This window comes from Salvelinus namaycush, chromosome 14, assembly GCF_016432855.1.
Source record: "Salvelinus namaycush isolate Seneca chromosome 14, SaNama_1.0, whole genome shotgun sequence".
Classification (NCBI taxonomy): domain Eukaryota; kingdom Metazoa; phylum Chordata; class Actinopteri; order Salmoniformes; family Salmonidae; genus Salvelinus; species Salvelinus namaycush.
The window spans coordinates 25,454,836-25,475,508 of NC_052320.1; the positions used below are offsets into that span (position 1 = coordinate 25,454,836).

Here is a 20,673-nt window from a genome sequence, read left to right on the forward strand (position 1 = left end):
GTGAATTATATATTATCAATGATGCCCAGCTTAAGAAAAACGTTTTCAAATCATAATCGCACACCTCATGTAGCCTAGCCCATAGGCATATGTGTTATGATAAGGTTTGTATCACAACTAAAGTGGCCAAATAACTTCTTAAAATGAAGCACATGAATCCGCTTTACAATGGGTGTAGAGCCTAACTGGCATACATACGCAGCGCAAGTGTTTCAAGTTTGGGGAAGCTCATTTTCACCATAAAAATGCACCTTTATAATAAAAGCATTACATGCATAATTGCATTTGTGGTCCGTTTTGATAATGGTGTTTTCCTGCTAATGGAACATTTGCACTTATAGCCTTCTGCGTGTGCGCATTGCTGTGAAGAAATAGCCTATTAGTTTATCAACATTTTAAGCTAAACGTTCTCATCTGTTGCGTCGGGCTCATTGCTTAAAACAGTTTTTTTTATGCTAGTGGTTGTATTAATTTGGGACCTTTCGCATCCCACAATTGTCCCAGATTATGTTTGGAATATTTATTTCTCGCACAGAATAGGTCAACTTTTGTACTATGGGGATAGTAGATTGACATAGGCTAGTGCTTTTTCTGTTTGTTAGGCCTACTCATCTTGTTGGCTGATGAAAAGTAAATGTGGAAAGTTCTTCCAATATCTTCAATATGCGCCTCGGAATTGGATAAGGATGCACGCAGTTGCGTCCCCGATGTGTCGGTCTTCACTTGTAGCCTGTGAGGAAGACCCAATCATGCTTCGGGCAGGCAGTAGGGAGAAGGGATTTATAATTATTATATTCAGCCAAAGGGCATAACGGCTACTGGCCGCAAAATGCATTCATTTTTTTAGGGAAATTAGGGCGACACAAAGGGGATGCTGCTGGGAAATACGAGGCATTATCAAGTGCTTGTCAAATTGTGAATGAGAGACTGATGAAGTATGTGCGGCCTGTGCAAGAAACAAAGCAGAGCAACTTTTTTCAAATCATCATTAGAGTCACATCATACAGCCTTAGAATGTATTAAAAATCTAAACATATAGCCCAACATTTGTATCACAACTAAAGTTACATAAATAACTCTAAATTAAGCATATAGGGAGTACCTGTTTCTTTGTTAACCGCTCAACACAGAATGCATGTGTGGAGAAAAGATCCTTTCTATTTTATTCAACTAGGTTCAATTGTATTCTTCATACTATAAAATAATATAAAATAATGCTACGGAATTCTAAGCAAATATTTTCTGTTAAATGAACTAGTGTAGCTCACAGCTATATGGCATAGCCAGATCAGGACCTAACATAAGGACCATGCAGTGTATGCTATTCTGTTCTTCTGAAATAGACTACATTTTCTTCATATCTTTAGACCAGTCTAAAATAAATACTGGATTTATTGTGATGGTGTAGGCTATATTGCATGGATTTATTTGACTTTTTAAAATGTAGATGTTCCAAAGATCTGCATCAGTAACTTGTAGGCTATGTGTGGAAGACAGGAGATGCTAAATGTGTTTATGTTAATTAACGGTCAATTACAGTGAGACCGGTAGTTTTTTGCTTGACAATCAGCAGCTGACAAAATTTCATGACCGCCACAGCCCTAGTTATAAGGATATATAGGGCTTGACTGTACTGTATGCACAAACTGACTGCTATTGCATTTTAGTAACTTACAATTCATTTATACTTTGTTTCCATTATCTGAAATGTAAACAATGTATTTTTCAGTGTTGTTGTCGTAGAAGTAGTGTTTAGCATGGCGATAGTCCTTACCATGTGCTGCTAGCCTGACTAATAACACATGATGGTTGTGCGAATCCTGTAGGTGAAGGTAACTGGAGGATTTCAGAAGCAGTAAACACTTCTAAGAATTTCCATTTGATTGAAGGGCTGGAGCCTGGGACGGTGTACACTGTGCGTCTCTTGGCCAAGTCACGGCTCGATAATGCTAGTATTTTCGAAGACGTTATACAGACCAGGGTCAAAGGTAAGAGAGAATAGTCCCATGGTGTGCAATTGGTAGCCATCAACTGTCCATTCCACTCACAACAACAGAATACCAGATTGACAAGCATTTGTCTACAATTATCGACAGCGTTTGTGATGAGATGTGTTTTTATTTCCTGTGTCCTTCATTTTATATTATTTTACAAGTGATTGACAAATGTTACCAGGGGAAAGTGAAACAATCAAACAATAGGGGATATCATTGTACTATGGGGGTCTATTGAGAAAAAAAGTTATTTTCACGACCTCAACGGACTTCCATATGGTTCACATGCCAACCAGTTTTTGTGCTATCTGTTTTCTAATGTACTAGTTGTTATATGAGTTGTTTAGGGCATGGGGCAAACTAACCTCATTTGTCTGTTTGGGGTGGGTTAGGTTTGGCCAGTCTTCACTTGGGAGTTTCCACCCAGGGCTGGTTCATCGGGATGATGTGCGCTGTGGCTCTCCTCACCCTCACCGTGCTCATCGCATGCTTCGTGACCCGCAACAAGGGTGGCAAATACGCAGGTACGCCACCTCACCCAAACATGTCTTCCAGTGTCCAAGGTCAGTTTTGTCTTTGAACTTCGCTGGTTTTGGCATCTATTTAATTCGATAGAGGAAATAAATTGCTCGTCAACCGAACATTACCTTATTGTTTTCAATGGTGATTTTTTTATTTATTCACAAATTGAATGTCTGTTTATTTCCTGATTTAACTGAAATAAAATGGACCCCGAACCTGGCCAACAGCTTCAGCTGTGTTGTAGTGAGGTGCGTACTGGCGGCAGAGAAGTCAGGCGCAGGGGAGCGAAAACTGATTTACAACGGTGTCGTTTAATATCCATAAACCACCGTCAACAGAACAATACAATAAATGGGTCAAACAAAACCCGGTAATACCAGCATACTGTGCACAAGCACTACAAGAAAACAATTACGGACAAGGACATGGGGGGAGAACAGAGGGTTAAATACACACCATGTAATTGATGGAATTGGACCCAGGTGTGATGGAAGACAAGACAAAACCAATGGAAAATGAAAAGTGGATCAGCGATGGCAAGAAGGTCGGCGACTTCGACCGCAGAACGCCGCCCGAACAAGGAGAGGGACCAACTTCGGCAGAAGTCGTGACATGTGTGGGAATGCTCTTTGCATACCGTGCATGCCAATCAGTCCATGCATGTGGGAAATCAGACAAACCCCATTCAACCCTGTGTGTGAAACATCGGCAAGATGCTAGAGGCCTTCTTTCCTTCACAATTGTCCCTCCTCTCTGTGCTGTGGCCCTCGTGTCCCAGCCCGGCACCACTGATTACTGGGGTTGTCAAAAAGACAGGTTGGAATCAGCCAGCTTTGTTCCCCTTCTCTGCCTTCACCGGGACCCGGCCCTGGCTCTTCTCTAGCCTTTGTGCACCCGTCTCGGCCTCACAAAGGTGCTGCCGTCTCACCCGCTCTCTTTCGCTCTCACCATTTCCGCCTGCGGGAGCTGTTAACATGAACACTGAATATTTCATCACCCCTGTATTCCCTCCTTTACTTGTCCTGATGCTTTTCATGAAACCCCTCTCCTTTGTCTCTCTCAAAAGCCCCTTTACTTTTTAATCATATTTACACATAGAGCTGTTGGAAATCGTTTGGAACAGACGCACAAAAGAGCACTCAGGATGGTTGAGGAGATATTTTTGGTCATTTGAGATGTTTGTTGTTCATATCCTTCTGTGGTTTCAGCTATGAGAAAATTACACATTTGTGTTAGATACGTGTTGTGAATTAAAGGAAACACTAACATAAAGTGCCATAATAGGGTGTCGGGCCACCACGAGCTGCCAGAACAACGTCAATGGGCCATGGAATAGATTCTACAAGTGTCTGGATCTCTATTGGAGGGATGCGACACCATTCTTCCACAAGAAATTCCCATAATTTGGTGTTTTGTTGATTGTGGTGGAAAACGCTGTCTCCGGCACCGCTCCAGAATCTCCCAAATTGGGTTGAGATCTGGTGACTGAGACGGCCATGGCATATGGTTTACGTCGTTTTCACTACTCCCATCAGTATAGAAATTCTTCATCATATGTTGAAGGTGATCACTCAGAATGGCATTGTATTTATTGGTGTTTTTGTTTACCTTTTGTTTGCCCTCTTGAGTGGACCTGCAACCCACACTATAACAGCTCAAACAACTGAAGTGTTTCCTTTATCTTGGCCTACAGTAGAACCCTCTATGAATTGTTCTTCATATAACCATATATGAAGGGTTCTACCAATAACCTTTTCATCTCTAACATACAGTATATTTTTCTAAATGAATCCAATCTGTTAGTAGTTAGACTTATTTCACCTTTTACTGAGATGTCTGTTCCAGTTTAGATGATTTAGGTAGTCTCACTAATTAATCTTCCCTACCCTGTCAGTCATTCTGAATGTGGGTTGCAGGACTTGAATGCTTGATGTGGCTTGTAAAACCAGGAGATTCAGACTACTGCGATAGAGTATAACTAGGCCCTCAAAGAAAGGCCTTTAAAATTAAACTCTTTATGACAATACATTACATATATCAAAGGCTAATAAGGCTGGTTGAACTGTTCATAGAGGGTTCTAAGAAGAACCCTTCAAAGATTAAACGGTTCTCAATTTAACTCTTCATAGAGAGTTCTAGGAAGAACCTTTAGATGATAAAAGGGTGATTAGTAGAACCATTTATAGAAGATTCTAGGAAGAACCCTTCATACAGTAGAGGGTTCTAGGTAGAACCCTCTGAAAAGGGTTTACCTAGCACCAAAAATGGTTCTCCTATAGAGACAAGCTGAAGAACCCTATATGGTTCAACTAAGCACCTTTTTTTCTCAGAGTACCTTTTTAAAGGTTCATCCTGTCACTCGATATCTCAGGGATGGAATGCAATCAAACATGTACTCCTGAAAACCACACTGATTCTTCCTGGTACATGTCATTTGGTCAATCAAACTAATAATGTTTTGTACTGAAGGTAGAACCTGCTTTTTCTCAAAGCAGGGACAATGTTACTTTCTCACAACCGGGATCTGCCACAGTGTCGTTTTGAATGATGTCCGGTTACATTTTCTATTAACCTTCATGAATAAGACAATATAAATGCTTATAAATGTGTAAAAATGCTTATAAATGCTTTATACACTATAATAAATGTTCCTAATCTTTATGAATGGTAATGCTTATGAATGTTTATGATTATATAATGATGGACTATTTATAAATTATTTATAAATAAATGTTCATGAAAATGTTATAAGGTGTTACGACAATCTCCTTCCCTTAAATGTAATTGAATTAAAACATTCTAAGAGCCTGTATAGAGCTTTCTGGTACTAGCCTAATAGAACATGTTTCAATCTTACAGTAAAGGAAAAGGAGGATCTCCACCCTGAAGTTGAGTCCCAGGGCATGAATGATGACACATTCTGTGATTACAGGTGAGCCATTTGCTATTGTTCTTGAGAATGGTGAGATTTAATATGGAAGTGCTTACATTGACAGCAATATGTATTTTCACTATAATATATTTATGATTGAGCTTTGTGGCAATGAGATTAGAAGAACTTCCATACTTTTCATGATTTTCTTACTGTACATCTCTCTTGTCCCGAAAGAACCTTATATGCATGCGCTTTTCTTGGATCAGCACAGAAATGAAAATTCCCAACAGTTTGCAGCTAAGTAAACAAAAAATGTAGGTAGTTGTCCTTAAATTGATATGGTACTGTAGAGTAGGATATTGTGTATAGTATATGTTTTGTCAATGTGTGTCTGGGTGGGTGCATGTGCACTTGCGTAAAATCACAAACACATTTGTTGTACGTTACTCCCTATGTAGTAGATGTGCTTTAAAATGTGATTTATTCTGAGACATGTAGGACAAAAGACTTCCTTCAAAGCTGGAAAAAAAACTAAACGGGGGGTCAAATGCGAGACATCTTTTGATGACCAAAGTCATCAAAAATCAGTGATGCACTTCCATCTCTCTCATGTCTGTGTGACCACGCAGTGCCCAGTTAACTCCTCTCTCATAGAGAGCAAGGCGCTGCAGCTGAGGTCGAGGAGGAAGTTGGATTCAGATCAGAGCCCAAAATGAACCCGGGACTCTAGCAGCAACTCTGCAGTAATTTTATCACAGTATGGCGATGTCACAGCATAGCTGTGTTCGAATACTCATACTAACCGCACTAACCGTACTATTTGTGACATGAATTGAGTAAATAGTATGCTTATTGGTCATAGTATGGATATAGTTAGTATGCCAAAAGTTCCTGGATGCCGTACTAAATTTGGCAAAATACGAAGTATACACGCATAGGACACTATTTCCGTACTTTTAGGACCCATAATGCAATTCTTCAGAAAATGGGCGTGGCTTCACAACGTTTTCAGATTTGACGAAAATGGCTGAAAATATGCAGCCAAAGTCCGACGAGCGAATACAAATTAATTTAACTAACTAATGACAAATGTTAAGAAAATGTTGAGCAATGTAATAAAGTAATGACTTTTCAAATAAGTTACACGTTATGTTGGCTGACAATTTGTTAGCTACACTATCCTTACGAGCCGCATAGCATTACAGCAGTATGTACCAGTATGTTAGTTAGTTACATAACGTTAGTTGGATACTAATACATCGAACTTGCCAGGCAGTATATTAACTATCTGTTATCTAACGTTTATTGACTTGATTATTCACATTCTTAGCTAAGTGGTATAGTTGTTGTGCGTTTCAATGGACATTGTTAATTCATTGTTAAATCATCAACGCTCTGGATAACATAAAAACAGCCTAACCAGCTCTGCTATGGTGAGTAAAATGGTCAGCGTGAGGTGTTCTCTCATTTGTGTCTGGAAGTAGCTAGCTATCGTTAGCCAGTTAACTTAGGTGCTTGACTGCCGTTGAACGCTTCGATCAACCCTACTCCTCGGCCAGAGAGTCCAGGGTGCACTCTGAATGCTCTGAGAGCAAAACACTCAGAATTTACAGTCTGACAATGCTCTGGATTTACGAACGCCCAGAGCGCAGTCCGGCAATGCAGATTGAATTTACGGACACACACAAAATCGTAAAATGTTTAGCTAGTCATTTGTTATGCTAACAAGCTAGCAAGAGGTTGCATAGCAACAGCATCAACTTCTGGTAGACAGGTAAAGCTCTAGTATGCTCAACTAAAATAATACCGTTCGTTTACAGTATACTAAAATGAACTAATAGTATGCAGTATATACTCATTAAGTATGTAGTATACAGTATGTTTAGTATGGGTATTCGAACACAGACCATGATGGGTCGCACCAGCTGCCGCACTCCACCAATAAACATAACACTTAGTGTTATATTGGCACTTGTTTGCCAGCTCTGATGTAGAAAAAAGAAAGAGAGATTGGCCTCATTTTAATTGCTACCAATGTAAACTGAAAAATTACCTGATATTGTCACGTTCCTGACCTGTTGTCTGTTATTTTTGTATGTGTTTAGTTGGTCAGGGCGTGAGTTGGGGTGGGCATTCTATGTTTTGTGTTTCTATGTTTAGGCCATTGGTAATTAGCCTTATATGGTTCTCAATCAGAGACAGGTGTTTGTCGTTTCCTCTGATTGGGAACCATATAAAGGTAGGGTGTTCACACTGTTTGTTTGTGGGTGGTTGTCTTCCGTGTCTGTATTGTATGTTCGTACCACACGGGACTGTAGCGTTTTGTTTGTAGTCTATTCCTGTTCGTGAGTTCTTCGTGTTATATGTAAGTTCTCTATTTCAGGTCTGTCTTCGTTCATTTTGTTATTTTGTAATTATTCCGTGTTCGTCTTCGTGGTTGAATAAATTCATTATGTTCTCAAAACCCGCTGCATTTTGGTCTGATCCCTACTCCTCCTCTTCGGACGAAGAGGAGGAGAACAAGCGTTACAGAACCACCCACCACCGAAGGATCAAGCAGCGGGTTAACAGACAGCAGCAGGTGTACAAGGAGGAATGGACATGGGAGGAAATCCTAGACGGAGAAGGACCCTGGGCAGAACCAGAGGAGTGTCGCCGCCCCAAAGCGGAGCTGGAGGCAGCGAAAGCGGAGAGGCGGCGATATGAGGAGGCAGCACGGAAACAAGGCTGGAAGCCCGCAAGTCAAACCCAAAAATTTCTTGGGGGGGGGTCTCTCGGGGTATATAGTTGGGTCAGTCAGGGGACTTGAGCCAACTCCTCCTGCTTTACATAAGGAGCCGGTGAGGGCGGATTTGGAGGTGAGTAACGCAGAGACAGTAAAGGAGCTAATGGAGAAATTGAAGGAGAAAGATATGAGGGATGTACTGGTTTGGTGCATGAGGCACGGCATCCGTCCGAATGAACGTATTGGTGAGTTAATGTCACTGGGAACAGCTCTCCATACTCGTCCTGAGGTGCGTGCTAGCCGTCTGGTTAAGACAGTGCCTACACCACGCACCAAGCCTTCTGTGCGTCTTCAGAGCCCTGGTTCTCCTCCATGCACTCTCCCTGGGGTGCGTGTCTCCAGCCTAGTACCACCAGTGCTGGCACCACGCACCAAGCCTCATGTGCGTCTCCAGAGCCCTGTACGCACTGTTCCTTCTCCCCGTACTCGCCATGATGTGCGTGCCCTCAGCCCGGTACCACCAGTGCCGGTATCAGGCACCAGGCCTATAGTACGCCTTGAGAGTCCAGTGTGCCCTGTTGTTGTTCCCCGCACTAGCCTGAAGGTGCGTGTCCTTAGCCCGGTGCCTCCAGTTCCGGCACCACGCACCAGGCCTACAGTGCGTCTCAGCCGGCCAGAGTCTGCCGTCTGCCCAACGGCGCCTGAACTGCCCGTCTGCCCAACGGCGCCTGAACTGCCCGTCTGTCCAACGGCGCCTGAACTGCCCGTCTGTCCAACAGCGCCTGAACTGCCCGTCTGTCCAACGGCGCTTGAACTGCCCGTCTGCCCAACGGCGCCTGAACTGCCCGTCTGCCCAACGGTGCCTGAACTGCCCGTCTGCCCAACGCCGCCTGACCTGTTCGTCTGCAAAGCGCCGCATGAACTGCCCGTCTGTACTGAGCCTTCAAAGCCGCCCGTCTGTACTGAGCCTGCAAAGCCGCCCGTCTGCCATGAGCCTTCAGAGCCGCCCGTCTGCCATGAGCCTTCAGAGCCGTCCGCCAGACAGGAGCCGCTAGAGCCTTCCGCCAGACAGGAGCCGCTAGAGCCTTCCGCCAGACAGGAGCAGCCAAAGCCTTCCGCCAGACAGGATCAGCCAGAGCCTTCCGCCAGACAGGATCAGCCAGAGCCTTCCGCCAGACAGGATCAGCCAGAGCCTTCCGCCAGACAGGATGAGCCAGAGCCTTCCGCCAGACAGGATGAGCCAGAGCCTTCCGCCAGACAGGATCAGCCAGAGCTTTCCGTCAGACAGGATCAGCCAGATCCGTCAGCCAGCCATGAGCAGCCAGATCCGTCAGCCAGCCATGAGCAGCCAGATCCGTCAGCCAGCCATGAGCAGCCAGATCCGTCAGCCAGCCATGAGCAGCCAGATCCGTCAGCCAGCCATGAGCAACCAGATCCGTCAGCCAGCCATGAGCAGCAAGATCCGTCAGCCAGCCATGAGCAGCAAGAGCCCGCCGGCCAGGATCCGCCAGAGCCCGCCGGCCAGGATCCGCCAGAGCCCGCCGGCCAGGATCCGCCAGAGCCCGCCGGACAGGATCCGCCAGAGCCCGCCGGACAGGATCCGCCAGAGCCCGCCGGACAGGATCCGCCAGAGCCCGCCGGACAGGATCCGCCAGAGCCCGCCGGCCAGGATCCGCCAGAGCCCGCCGGCCAGGATCCGCCAGAGCCCGCCGGCCAGGATCCGCCAGAGCCCGCCGGCCAGGATCCGCCAGAGCCCGCCGGCCAGGATCCGCCAGAGCCCGCCGGCCAGGATCCGCCAGAGCCCGCCGGCCAGGATCCGCCAGAGCCCGCCGGCCAGGATCCGCCAGAGCCCGCCAGCCAGGATCCGCCAGAGCCCGCCAGCCAGGATCCGCCAGAGCCCGCCAGCCAGGATCCGCCAGAGTCGCCTTCCAGTCATGAGCTGCCTTCCAGTCATGAGCTGCCCTCCAGTCATGAGCTGTCCTTCCAGTCATGAGCTGCCCTCCAGTCATGAGCTGTCCTTCCAGTAATGAGCTGCCCTCCAGTCATGAGCTGCCTTCCAGTCATGAGCTGCCCTCCAGTCATGAGCTGCCCTCCAGTCATGAGCTGTCTTCCAGTCATGAGCTGCCCTACAGTCATGAGCTGCCCTACAGTCATGAGCTGCCCTACAGTCATGAGCTGCCCTACAGTCATGAGCTGCCCTACAGTCATGAGCTGCCCTACAGTCATGAGCCGCCCTACAGTCATGAGCCACCCAGCCCGGAGCTGCCACCCAGCCCGGAGCTGCCACCCAGCCCGGAGCTGCCACCCAGCCCGGAGCTGCCACCCAGCCCGGAGCTGCCACCCAGTCCGGAGCTGCCACCCAGTCCGGAGCTGCCAGTAGTCCGGAGCTGCCCCTCTGTCCGGAGCTGCCCCTCTGTCCTGAGCTACCTCTCTGTCCTGAGCTACCTCTCTGTCCTGAGCTATCTCTCTGTCCTGAGCTACCTCTCTGTCCTGAGCTACCTCTCTGTCCTGAGCTATCTAGGGGGGACCGGTGTGAAGGTTCCTAGACCAGGGTTGGGGGCGAGGATCGCCACTCGGAGGACGCTAAGGAGGGGGACAAAGACAATGGTGGAGTGGTGTCCTCGTCCTGCGCCGGAGCCGCCACCGCGGACAGATGCCCACCCAGACCCTCCCCTTGAGTTTTAGGGGTGCGCCCGGAGTTCGCACCTTGGGGGGGGGGGTTCTGTCACGTTCCTGACCTGTTGTCTGTTATTTTTGTATGTGTTTAGTTGGTCAGGGCGTGAGTTGGGGTGGGCATTCTATGTTTTGTGTTTCTATGTTTAGGCCATTGGTAATTAGCCTTATATGGTTCTCAATCAGAGACAGGTGTTTGTCGTTTCCTCTGATTGGGAACCATATAAAGGTAGGGTGTTCACACTGTTTGTTTGTGGGTGGTTGTCTTCCGTGTCTGTATTGTATGTTCGTACCACACGGGACTGTAGCGTTTTGTTTGTAGTCTATTCCTGTTCGTGAGTTCTTCGTGTTATATGTAAGTTCTCTATTTCAGGTCTGTCTTCGTTCATTTTGTTATTTTGTAATTATTCCAAGTGTTGTTTCGTGTTCGTCTTCGTGGTTGAATAAATTCATTATGTTCTCAAAACCCGCTGCATTTTGGTCTGATCCCTACTCCTCCTCTTCGGACGAAGAGGAGGAGAACAAGCGTTACAGATATCATACAGATATGAGAAGATTAATGTTGGATGTTTAATAGATTATTGAAAAGGATTTCTTAAAGGCCTGATATGTAAATCTTCACATCTATATCTTAATGCTTCCCCTAATCAATTGTCTCATGTTTGTGTTGACTATTCAGTATGTACAACCATTTGATAAATTATCATATCACACTGAATTATGAATGCTAAATGGGACAGAGATAATGTAGAGTATTACCGCATATCGATGGTCCTGGGCTTTAGTGAGGGTGATGAGAAATCCTTGGTACTGAGGTGACCCTTTGTCTTGTCGAGAGACACCTGCAAGCTGGCCATGTGCCCAGTCTTAAATTGGCATCTAATCTCCTTGGCCCCGGCGTGCTCCCCTGGGAATACCAGGAATGACAGGCTGTTTGTCTGGGATTGCATATGGCCACTCTGTACGGAATGAGCAGCACTCGGGCAATTTCCATCTAAAGAGATTTGAAATTGCCTTCCGTCCTGAAGCCTTGGCAATTAGCAATTAGTGAAGTGAAGGGATTGTACGGTGGTAGCCTCAGCCCGCCTCCCTTGCCCCCCATCCACCCTTTCCCCATCAAAACCACACCCCTACCCGCTATGTTAAAGCCATGCTAGCTGTGTGTGTTTCCGTGTGCATGTGCGCACACGTCTGTGAGTTTGTTTGTGTGCGCATGTTTGTGTGCGCATGTCTGTGTGCGCATGTGTGTGTATATCAGTGTTAAAGCTGCAATATGTAACTTTTTGGGCGACCCAACCAAATTCACATAGAAATGTGTGTTATAGATCTGTCATTCTCATTGAAAGCAAGTCTAAGAATTGGTAGATATGTTCTATATGTGCTATTTCTATGCCTCCCGTTTTGACTTTTTGTTTTTGCATCTTTTACTTTCGGTTTTGTACACCAGCTTCAAACAGCTGAAAAGACAATATTTTTGGTTATAGAAAATATATTTCACAGCGGTTAAAATCAGGGATGGGCAACTTTGATGCGGGTGGTATCCACAAAAAAACCTGAACTCACCATGAGGGGCTGCAGTGGCTCGTGGGTCAGTGTACCCACATCCATACCCCCCCACCCATTGTAGCGGCGCCCCTTCATGATAGCAAAGAAAACAAAACATTTATTTAAGTTAATGTTCTGCTAAATATTGCCGTTTTAAATCAGGTTTGCTGCAATTTTACACGTTTTGCATTGAGGCGGAGAGAAGATTTTGCAATTTTCTAACACATTTCATGCAATTCTACTAATTTTGCCATGGGATGGAGAGAGAAAAATATCTGTTTTACAATTAATTTCATGTAATTCTACACATTTCGCCATAGTGTGGAGGCAAATGTTTACAGTTTTTAATATGATAACTGATGATCAATGGGCACCACCCCAGTCGGTAATTCTACCATGCTTACTACAAGTTTAGAGAGCTGGCCGCTAGACTAATTTTACCAATCTAAACCATTTCCTGACATAGGCAAATTGAGTGACTGCTGATGCACAACCACATTTCGAAATTGCGCATTGTGTATTCTAACGCTCAAAAGTAAGTTGAGACCCCGACTGAGTTCCCCAAAAATGTAATAAATAAATAAATAAAAGAAACTACAAAAGGGCGCCAGTTGCCCATCCATGGTTTAGATGGTACAATGATTCTCTACACTATACTTACTTGTTTTGTCACATAAACTGAAATTAGGAAAATTATTAGATACTATTTCTACATAGTGCATATTTAATTTAGTCAACAATAACTACATTTTACAAAAAATATTCATTATCTATTTTCCCTGACAAAAACTAATGACGATAACGAGACGAGATGCCATCAAAAAATATATAAATATAACAAATTAGTTTTCATTTCAGTTGAAGAAAATGTGATGAGACAAGAATTCCACGAGACTAATGGCCATTACATTTGCCATGAAGTGTCTTGTTATCTGTTTTGTTCAGGCATACGCATGCATGCCTTTGCAGAATATTTAAAGTAACTGTCCAGTGAAAATCTCACTTTTAAAAGTTCATATTCTGTTAACCCATAACCAAATAATGTTGAACCGTCCTTTACTCGCATTTGTGACCAGAGCATATGTTTTAGAAAAAACACTTCCAAAAATCCAACCTAAAACTTGTATCAAACCAGCTGTTTAAAAAATGCTTGCTATTTACTTATATAACGTGATGTAATGTTGGCTCATTGGCTGAGCTGGCCAATCAGCTGTTTACTTTCATTAATATTTTTAATGACCGGTATTCGCCCTCACTATTCTGTTGTTGGAGTTAGGGCTGGGCGGTGTACCGTAAGCAATAAGGCCCGAGGGGTTGCGGTATATGACCAATATACCACTGCTAAGGGCTGTTCTTAAGCACGACGCAATGTGGAGTGCCTGGATACAGCCCTTAGCCGTGGCATATTGGCCATATACCACATAACCCAGAGGTGTCTTTTTGTATTATAAACTGGTTATCAATGTAATTAGAACAGTAAAAATACATATTTTCTCTTACCCATACATATGGTCTTTTATAAACTGTGTGGTTCGAGCGCTGAATGCTGATTGGCTGACAGTCGTGGTATATCAGACTGTATGACAAAACATTTCTTTTTACTGCTCTACTTATGTTGGTAACCAAAGTCTGTTAAGAAATAATAATGTCTCCTCTCTCTTACTTTCATATTGGTAATTTTTGCTCTGATCACATCAGAAGCTGTATTTTGCCATGTTGCAGTGGCTTTTTCCCGATTTTTAAAATACGAATGCTAAGTTGAGTATTTCATTCAGCATCACTCCGTCAATGGAAATATAGTATTCTTTCTAACAACGATATCTATATACATTTCAGGATGTTGTGAATCCCTGGACAAACACTTTGTACTTTTTAAAACACTTTTAACATAGGCCAGGCCCTGTTGTTACCTCATATCCCAGCGATAATGCCTTGCATTACGCCTGGGAAGAAAACACTTCAATTTGCTCAACTTGCCATTGGCTCAACCATTGGCTCAACCTACCTCATGGCCATTTGCTCAACTTACCCCAAGGCAAACATTTTGACTATCTTAGCCCACATAGGGCTAATATACACTTTCATGCATATTATCACACATAGGGCTAATATGCACTTTCATATATATTATCACACATAGGGATAATATACACTTTCATGCATATTATCACACATAGGGCTAATATACACTTTCATGCATATTATCACACATAGGGCTATTATACACTTTCATGCTAGGTTTATTGAAGCTTATAGAGATGCCAACTGATGTATAGAACAATAGTATCTACTTTGGTTTAGGTACAATACATTCTTTTGACTTTGTTAAAATCAGTTTTTTGGACTTGCTTACCACTTTTCCCATGTGGTTTCTTCCTTCACAGACTCAATGAAAATGATGACCACTTCCTAAATATTTGGTCAAATTATACATTTGTGTATGGTGTCCTAGAAACAAGGGAGGCTCAACTTACCCCTTCGGCTCAACTTACCCCTTCGGCTCAATTTACCCCTTCGGCTCAACTTACCCCTTCGGCTCATCTTACCCCACTCTCCCCTTCAGTGAAATTCTTACCTTGAGAGCTCTTTCCCAACAATGCAGTGATGATAATAATAATAATAATATACTGTAGATAATAATAGAACATAAAATACAATAAAAAACACACAAGAACTATGATGTGAGTTTAAAAAAAACATCAGTGCCAGTATCTTATTCAATGTACAGGGGTACTGGAGTGGTTGTGGGTTTATACATAAAAAGTGACTGGTAGTCGGATATACATGTAAACAGAGCTGAAAAGTGACTGGTAGCAGGAATATATAACTATGGATGGTAATATATACAGCTCATTTGGAAAGTATTCCTCCTTGACTTTTCCCACATTTTGTTATGTTACAGACTTATTCTAAAATTGATTAAATTGTCCCCCCCCTCAATCTACACACAAGACCCCACAATGACAAATCCAAAACAGGTTTTTAGACATTTTTGCCAATGTATAAAAAATGTTAGATCACCTTTTACATACTATAAGTATTCAGACCCTTTACTCAGTACTTTGTTGAAGCATCTTCGGCAGCGATTACAGCCTCAAGTCTTATTGGGTATGACGGTACAAGCTTGGCACACCTGTATTTGGGGAGTTTCTCTCATTCTTCTCTGCAGATCCTGTCAAGCTCTGTCAGGTTGGATTGGGAGTGCAGCTATAGCACAGCTATTTTCAGGTCTCTCCAGAGATGTTCAAGTCTGGGCTCTGGCTGTCATGTGCCTTTCACTGAGGACTGGCTTCCGTCTGGCCACTCTACCATAAAGGCCTGATTGGTGGAGTGCTGCAGAGATGGTTGTCCTTCTGGAAGTTTAGGAGTCTGTTGGTCTGAGCCTTGATGTACCGGTACCACCTACCGGACGGGAGCATGGAGAACAGTCTTTGTCAATTTTTCGGGGCTTTTTCAGACACCACCTGGCATATACTATTTGCTAAATATTATTACTGTAATAATTCTGTCATTGTTGGAAAGCTCAGATACTTCCCTCTTTAAGTGAATCATTGTAATTCATCCCCCTCGGATGGTTATGACGAGGAGAGAATTGGAGCTGTAAATTGTTTCAACTTTATCCAGCTATTTAACCATAGCCTGGATTAACCATAGAGTAGGCTACAATCTACCACAATAGCAATGTTGCCAGCTAAGATATAGGAGGGTATTGTAGTTGGACAAGGGTATCTGAATTTAAGCATATCTTAACACAGGAAGTTAGAGGTAAATATCAATTATTCAATGAAAAAAATTACTGACTGAAACTAGACTAAAACGGTCCAGACTTTTAGTCGACTGACAATAACATTAGGGATTCTTCAGTAAAGTCTTTGTTGTTCATTGAGAAATACTGCACCAAAAATCGAAGTTAGATATAAAATTGCGTGATTAAGATCTCCTCTGCAAAAACGTCTATATTAATGACAGATTTCTTGAGTTATCTTAGATTCATTCTGACTATTTTGAGGAAGCGTATACTGGCTACGGAATCTCAAAATCGAATAACAGCACTGTTGCTGCTTTTTTCTCGTATTTGAAGTGAAAGTCTTTTGAGTATGCGGGCACGCCAGCCAAACTGAAGCATACTGACGCCTTAAGACTAACATGAAATCTAAAATAGCAGACAAAATTAACACGTGTGTGTGTGTGTGTGTGTGTGTGTGTGTGTGTGTGTGTGTGTGTGTGTGTGTGTGTGTGTGTGTGTGTGTGTGTGTGTGTGTGTGTGTGTGTGTGTGTGTGTGTGTGTGTGTGTGTGTGTGTGTGTGTGTGTGTAACCAAAATGAGCCTCTGTCCTTTGTGCTGTGTGACAGTGACAGTGAGGAAAACCCACTGAAGGCTAGCCAATGTTCCCTGGATGGGGGCATGGGAGGGGACAGCGACTATGGGGACGAAGAAGAATGCCAGTTCAACGAAGACGGCTCGTTTATCGGTGAATACTCTGGTCACAAAAACAGAGGCACTGTAAGAGAGTCCAATGGACCCAGCCGGGTCACTGCGTGAAGAGACAAATGCTTCCTTCGGACTTCCCTCTGAAAGGTGTGTGACAGCAAAGGGAAATTAATGGCATCATCTGTGTGATGCATGACGTTGATCAGAAATGTTAAATTCCTGTCAATCACAATTGTATATGATGCATATTTATTTTGTACCTCCACATTGTGACGGATTCATTAGGAAATGTTTTCACATTCTTGTAGACAGGATTGGACATCTGCAGTTTCAATATATAGTACCAGTCAAAAGTTTGGACACCTACTCATTCAAGGGTTTTTCTTTATTTTCACTATTTACTACATTGTAGAATAATAGTTAAGACATCAAAACTATGAAATAACATATATAAAATCATGTACTGTAGTAACCAAAAAAGTGTTAAACAAATGAAATTATATTTTCTATTTTAGATTCTTCAAAGTAGCTACCCTTTGCCTTGATGACAGCTTTGCACATTCTTAGCATTCTCTCAACCAGCTTCACCTGGAATGCTTTTCCAACAGTTTTGAAGGAGTTCCCACATATATTGAGCACTTGTTGGCTGCTTTTCCTTCAGTCTGCGGTCCAACTCATCCCAAACCATCTCAATTGGGTTGAAGTAGGGTGATTGTGGAGGCCAGGTCATCTGATGCAGCACTCCATCACTCTCCTTCTTGGTCAAATAGCCCTTACACAGCCTGAAGGTGTGTTAGGTCACTGTGCTGTTGAAATACAAAATATAGTCCCACTAAGCGCAAACCAGATTGGATGGCGTATCACTGCAGAATGCTGTGGTAGCCATGCTGGTTAAGTGTGCCTTGAATTCTAAGTAAATCACTGACTGTGTCACCAACAAAGCACCATCACACCTCCTCCTCAATGCTTCACGGTGGGAACCACACATGTGGAGGTCATCCGTTCACCTACTCTGCATCTCAAAACATGGCGGTTGGAACCAAAAACCTCCAATTTGGACTCATCAGACCAAAGGACAGATATCCGCCTGTCTAATTTCCATTGCTCGTGTTTCTTGGCTCAAGCAAGTCTTTTCTTGTTATTGGTGTCCTTTAGTAGTGGTTTCTTTACAGCAATTCGACAATGAAGGCCTGATTCACACAGTCTCCTCTGAACAGTTGATGTTGATGTGTCTGTTACTTTTATTTAGGCTGCTTTCTGAGGCTGGTAACTCTAATGAACTTATCCTCTGCAGCAGAGGTAACTCAGTGTCTTCCTTTCTTGTGGCGGTCCTCATGAGATCCAGTTTCATCATAGCGCTTGATGGTTTTTGCAACTGCACTTGAAGAAACTTTCAAAGTTCTTGAAATGTTCCGTTTTGACTGACCTTTATGTCTTAAAGTAATGATGGACTGTCGGTTCTCTTTGCTAATTTGAGCTGTGCTTGCCATAATATGGACTTGGTCTTTTACCAAATAAGGCTATCTTCTGTATACCACCTGCCATGGTTCCTCCTGGCACCAGAGGGAGTCAGGTGTGTCTTATTATTTCATAATTGTCCTTTGCAGAAGCTTGAATTGTTTACCGTGTGCATTCGTTTCCTGAGTGAATTTTCGATACTTAGTGTTTATTGTTTTTTCTGGTCTCTTCTCTGCACCTGGGTCCAATGTTACCACGTCACACTACCCCTACCTTGTCACAACACAACTGATTGGCTCAAACGCATTAAAGAAGGAAAGAAATTCCACAAATTAATTTTCAACAAGGCACTCCTATTAATTGAAATGCATTCCAGGTGACTACCTCATGAAGCTGGTTGAGCGAATGCCAAGAGTGTGCAAAGCTGTCAAGGCAAATGGTGGCTACTTTGAATAATCTCAAATATAACCTCTATTTTGATTTAACAATGTTTTGGTTGCTACATGATTCCATATGTGTTATTTCATAGTTTAGATGTCTTTATTATTCTACAATGTAGAAAATAGTAAAAATAAAGAAAAACCCTTGAATGAGTAGGTGTCCAAACTTTTGACTGTTACTGTAAATACACTATATAGATATTTAAAAAGAAAAGGTAGACAGCAGACGCATACTGTCATATTAACTTGTACATTTGATAAGAAGGTATCATTAATAACAATGCATGATATCTTATGTTTTTACTTTCTTAGAAAAGGTCAGAACAGATATGAGGCATGCACATTCTTTATACCACGGTATTGTTGAATACTTGTTTCTGATTGGCTTGAAGGGCATTCTAAGGGATAATCAATGAGTGGCTCTGCATTCTATGGAAAATAATGAAGGACCTGGAAGGCGTGTTCCACGACACGCAGAGTGGAACTGACCTTCCACTGAATTGGATTATTTTCCAGAAAACGCATAGAGCCCTCAGTTGATAATCCCTTTCATACCAGGGCTATAATTTAGCACATTTGCCACTAGAAATGTGTTCATTTGATGGTAGAATTTTTAAAAATTCAACTTTTGCTTTCAAAAGCAGCTCTAACAGAACATGTAAGAATTAACTATAGCCATTAAATTCTACCGAGGTAATATACCGTGGGCTATAGAGTCTAATCGTGAATGCGGATTGGTTAAAACCGTAAATGGTGTCTATTCCACCATTTACCACCGGCTAAATCTATGATGTTAAAATGCCTACAGTCATGGCCAAAAGTTTTGAGAATGACACAAATATTAATTGCTGCTTCAGTGTCTTTAGATATTTTTGTCAGATGTTACTATGGAATACTGAAGTATAATTACAAGCATTTCAAGTGCTTTTATTGACAATTACATGAAGTTGATGCAAAGAGTCAATATTTGCAGTGTTGACCCTTCTTTTTCAAGACCTCTGCAATCCACCCTGGCATGCTGTCAATTAACTTCTGGGCCACATCCTGACTGATGGCAGCCCATTCTTGCATAATCAATGCTTGGAGTTTGTCAGAATTTCTGGGTTTTTGTTTGTCCACCCGCCTCTTGAGGATTGTCCACAAGTTCTCAATGGGATTAAGGTCTGGGGAGTTTCCTGGCCATGGACCCAAAATATCGATGTTTTGTTCCCCGAGCCACTTAGTTATCACTTTTGCCTTATGGCAAGGTGCTCCATCATGCTGGAAAAGGCATTGTTCATCACCAAACTGTTCCTGGATGGTTGGGAGAAGTTGCTCTCGGGATGTGTTGGTACCATTCTTTATTCATGGCTGTGTTCTTAGGCAAAATTGTGAGTGAGCCCACTCCCTTGGTTGAGAAACAACCCCACACATGAATGGTCTCAGGATGCTTTACTGTTGGCATGACACAGGACTGATGGTAGCGCTCACCTTGTCTTCTCCGGACAAGCTTTTCTCCGGATGCCCCAAACAATCGGAAAGGGGATTCATCAGAGAAAATGACTTTACCCCAGTTCTCAGCTGTCCAATCCCTGTACCTTTTGCAGAATATCAGTCTGTCCCTAATTTTTTCCTGGAGAGAAGTGGCTTCTTTGCTGCCCTTCTTGACACCAGGCCATCTTTGCTGCCCTTCTTGACACCAGGCCATCCAAAAGTCTTCGGCTCACTGTGCGTGCAGATGCACTCACACCTGCCTGCTGCCATTCCTAAGCAAGCTCTGTACTGGTGGTACCCCGATCCTGCAGCTGAATCAAATTTAGGAGACGGTCCTGGCGCTTGCTGGACTTTCTTGGGTGCCCTGAAGCCTTCTTCACAACAATTGAAACGCTCTCCTTGAAGTTATTGATGATCCGGTAAATGGTTGATTTAGGTGCAATCTTACTGGCAGCAATATCCTTGCCCGTGAAGCTCTTTTTGTGCAAAGCAATGACAGCACGTGTTTCCTTGCAGGTAACCATGGTTGACAGAGGA

At 43.3% G+C, this 20,673-nt stretch overlaps 1 protein-coding gene across 1 annotated transcript in view; it reads left to right on the forward strand.

The window, feature by feature from the left end:
* LOC120058675 (neural cell adhesion molecule L1-like protein) overlaps window positions 1-16,876 on the forward strand; it is a 74,161-nt gene extending 57,285 nt beyond the window's left edge. Inside the window, exons 23-25 of the mRNA XM_039007423.1 lie at window positions 2,397-2,518; window positions 5,376-5,448; window positions 16,687-16,876. Of these exons, the coding sequence (XP_038863351.1) occupies window positions 2,397-2,518; window positions 5,376-5,448; window positions 16,687-16,876 (385 nt within the window). The remainder of the gene's footprint in view (window positions 1-2,396; window positions 2,519-5,375; window positions 5,449-16,686) is intronic.
* The last annotated feature ends 3,797 nt before the right edge of the window (window positions 16,877-20,673 follow it).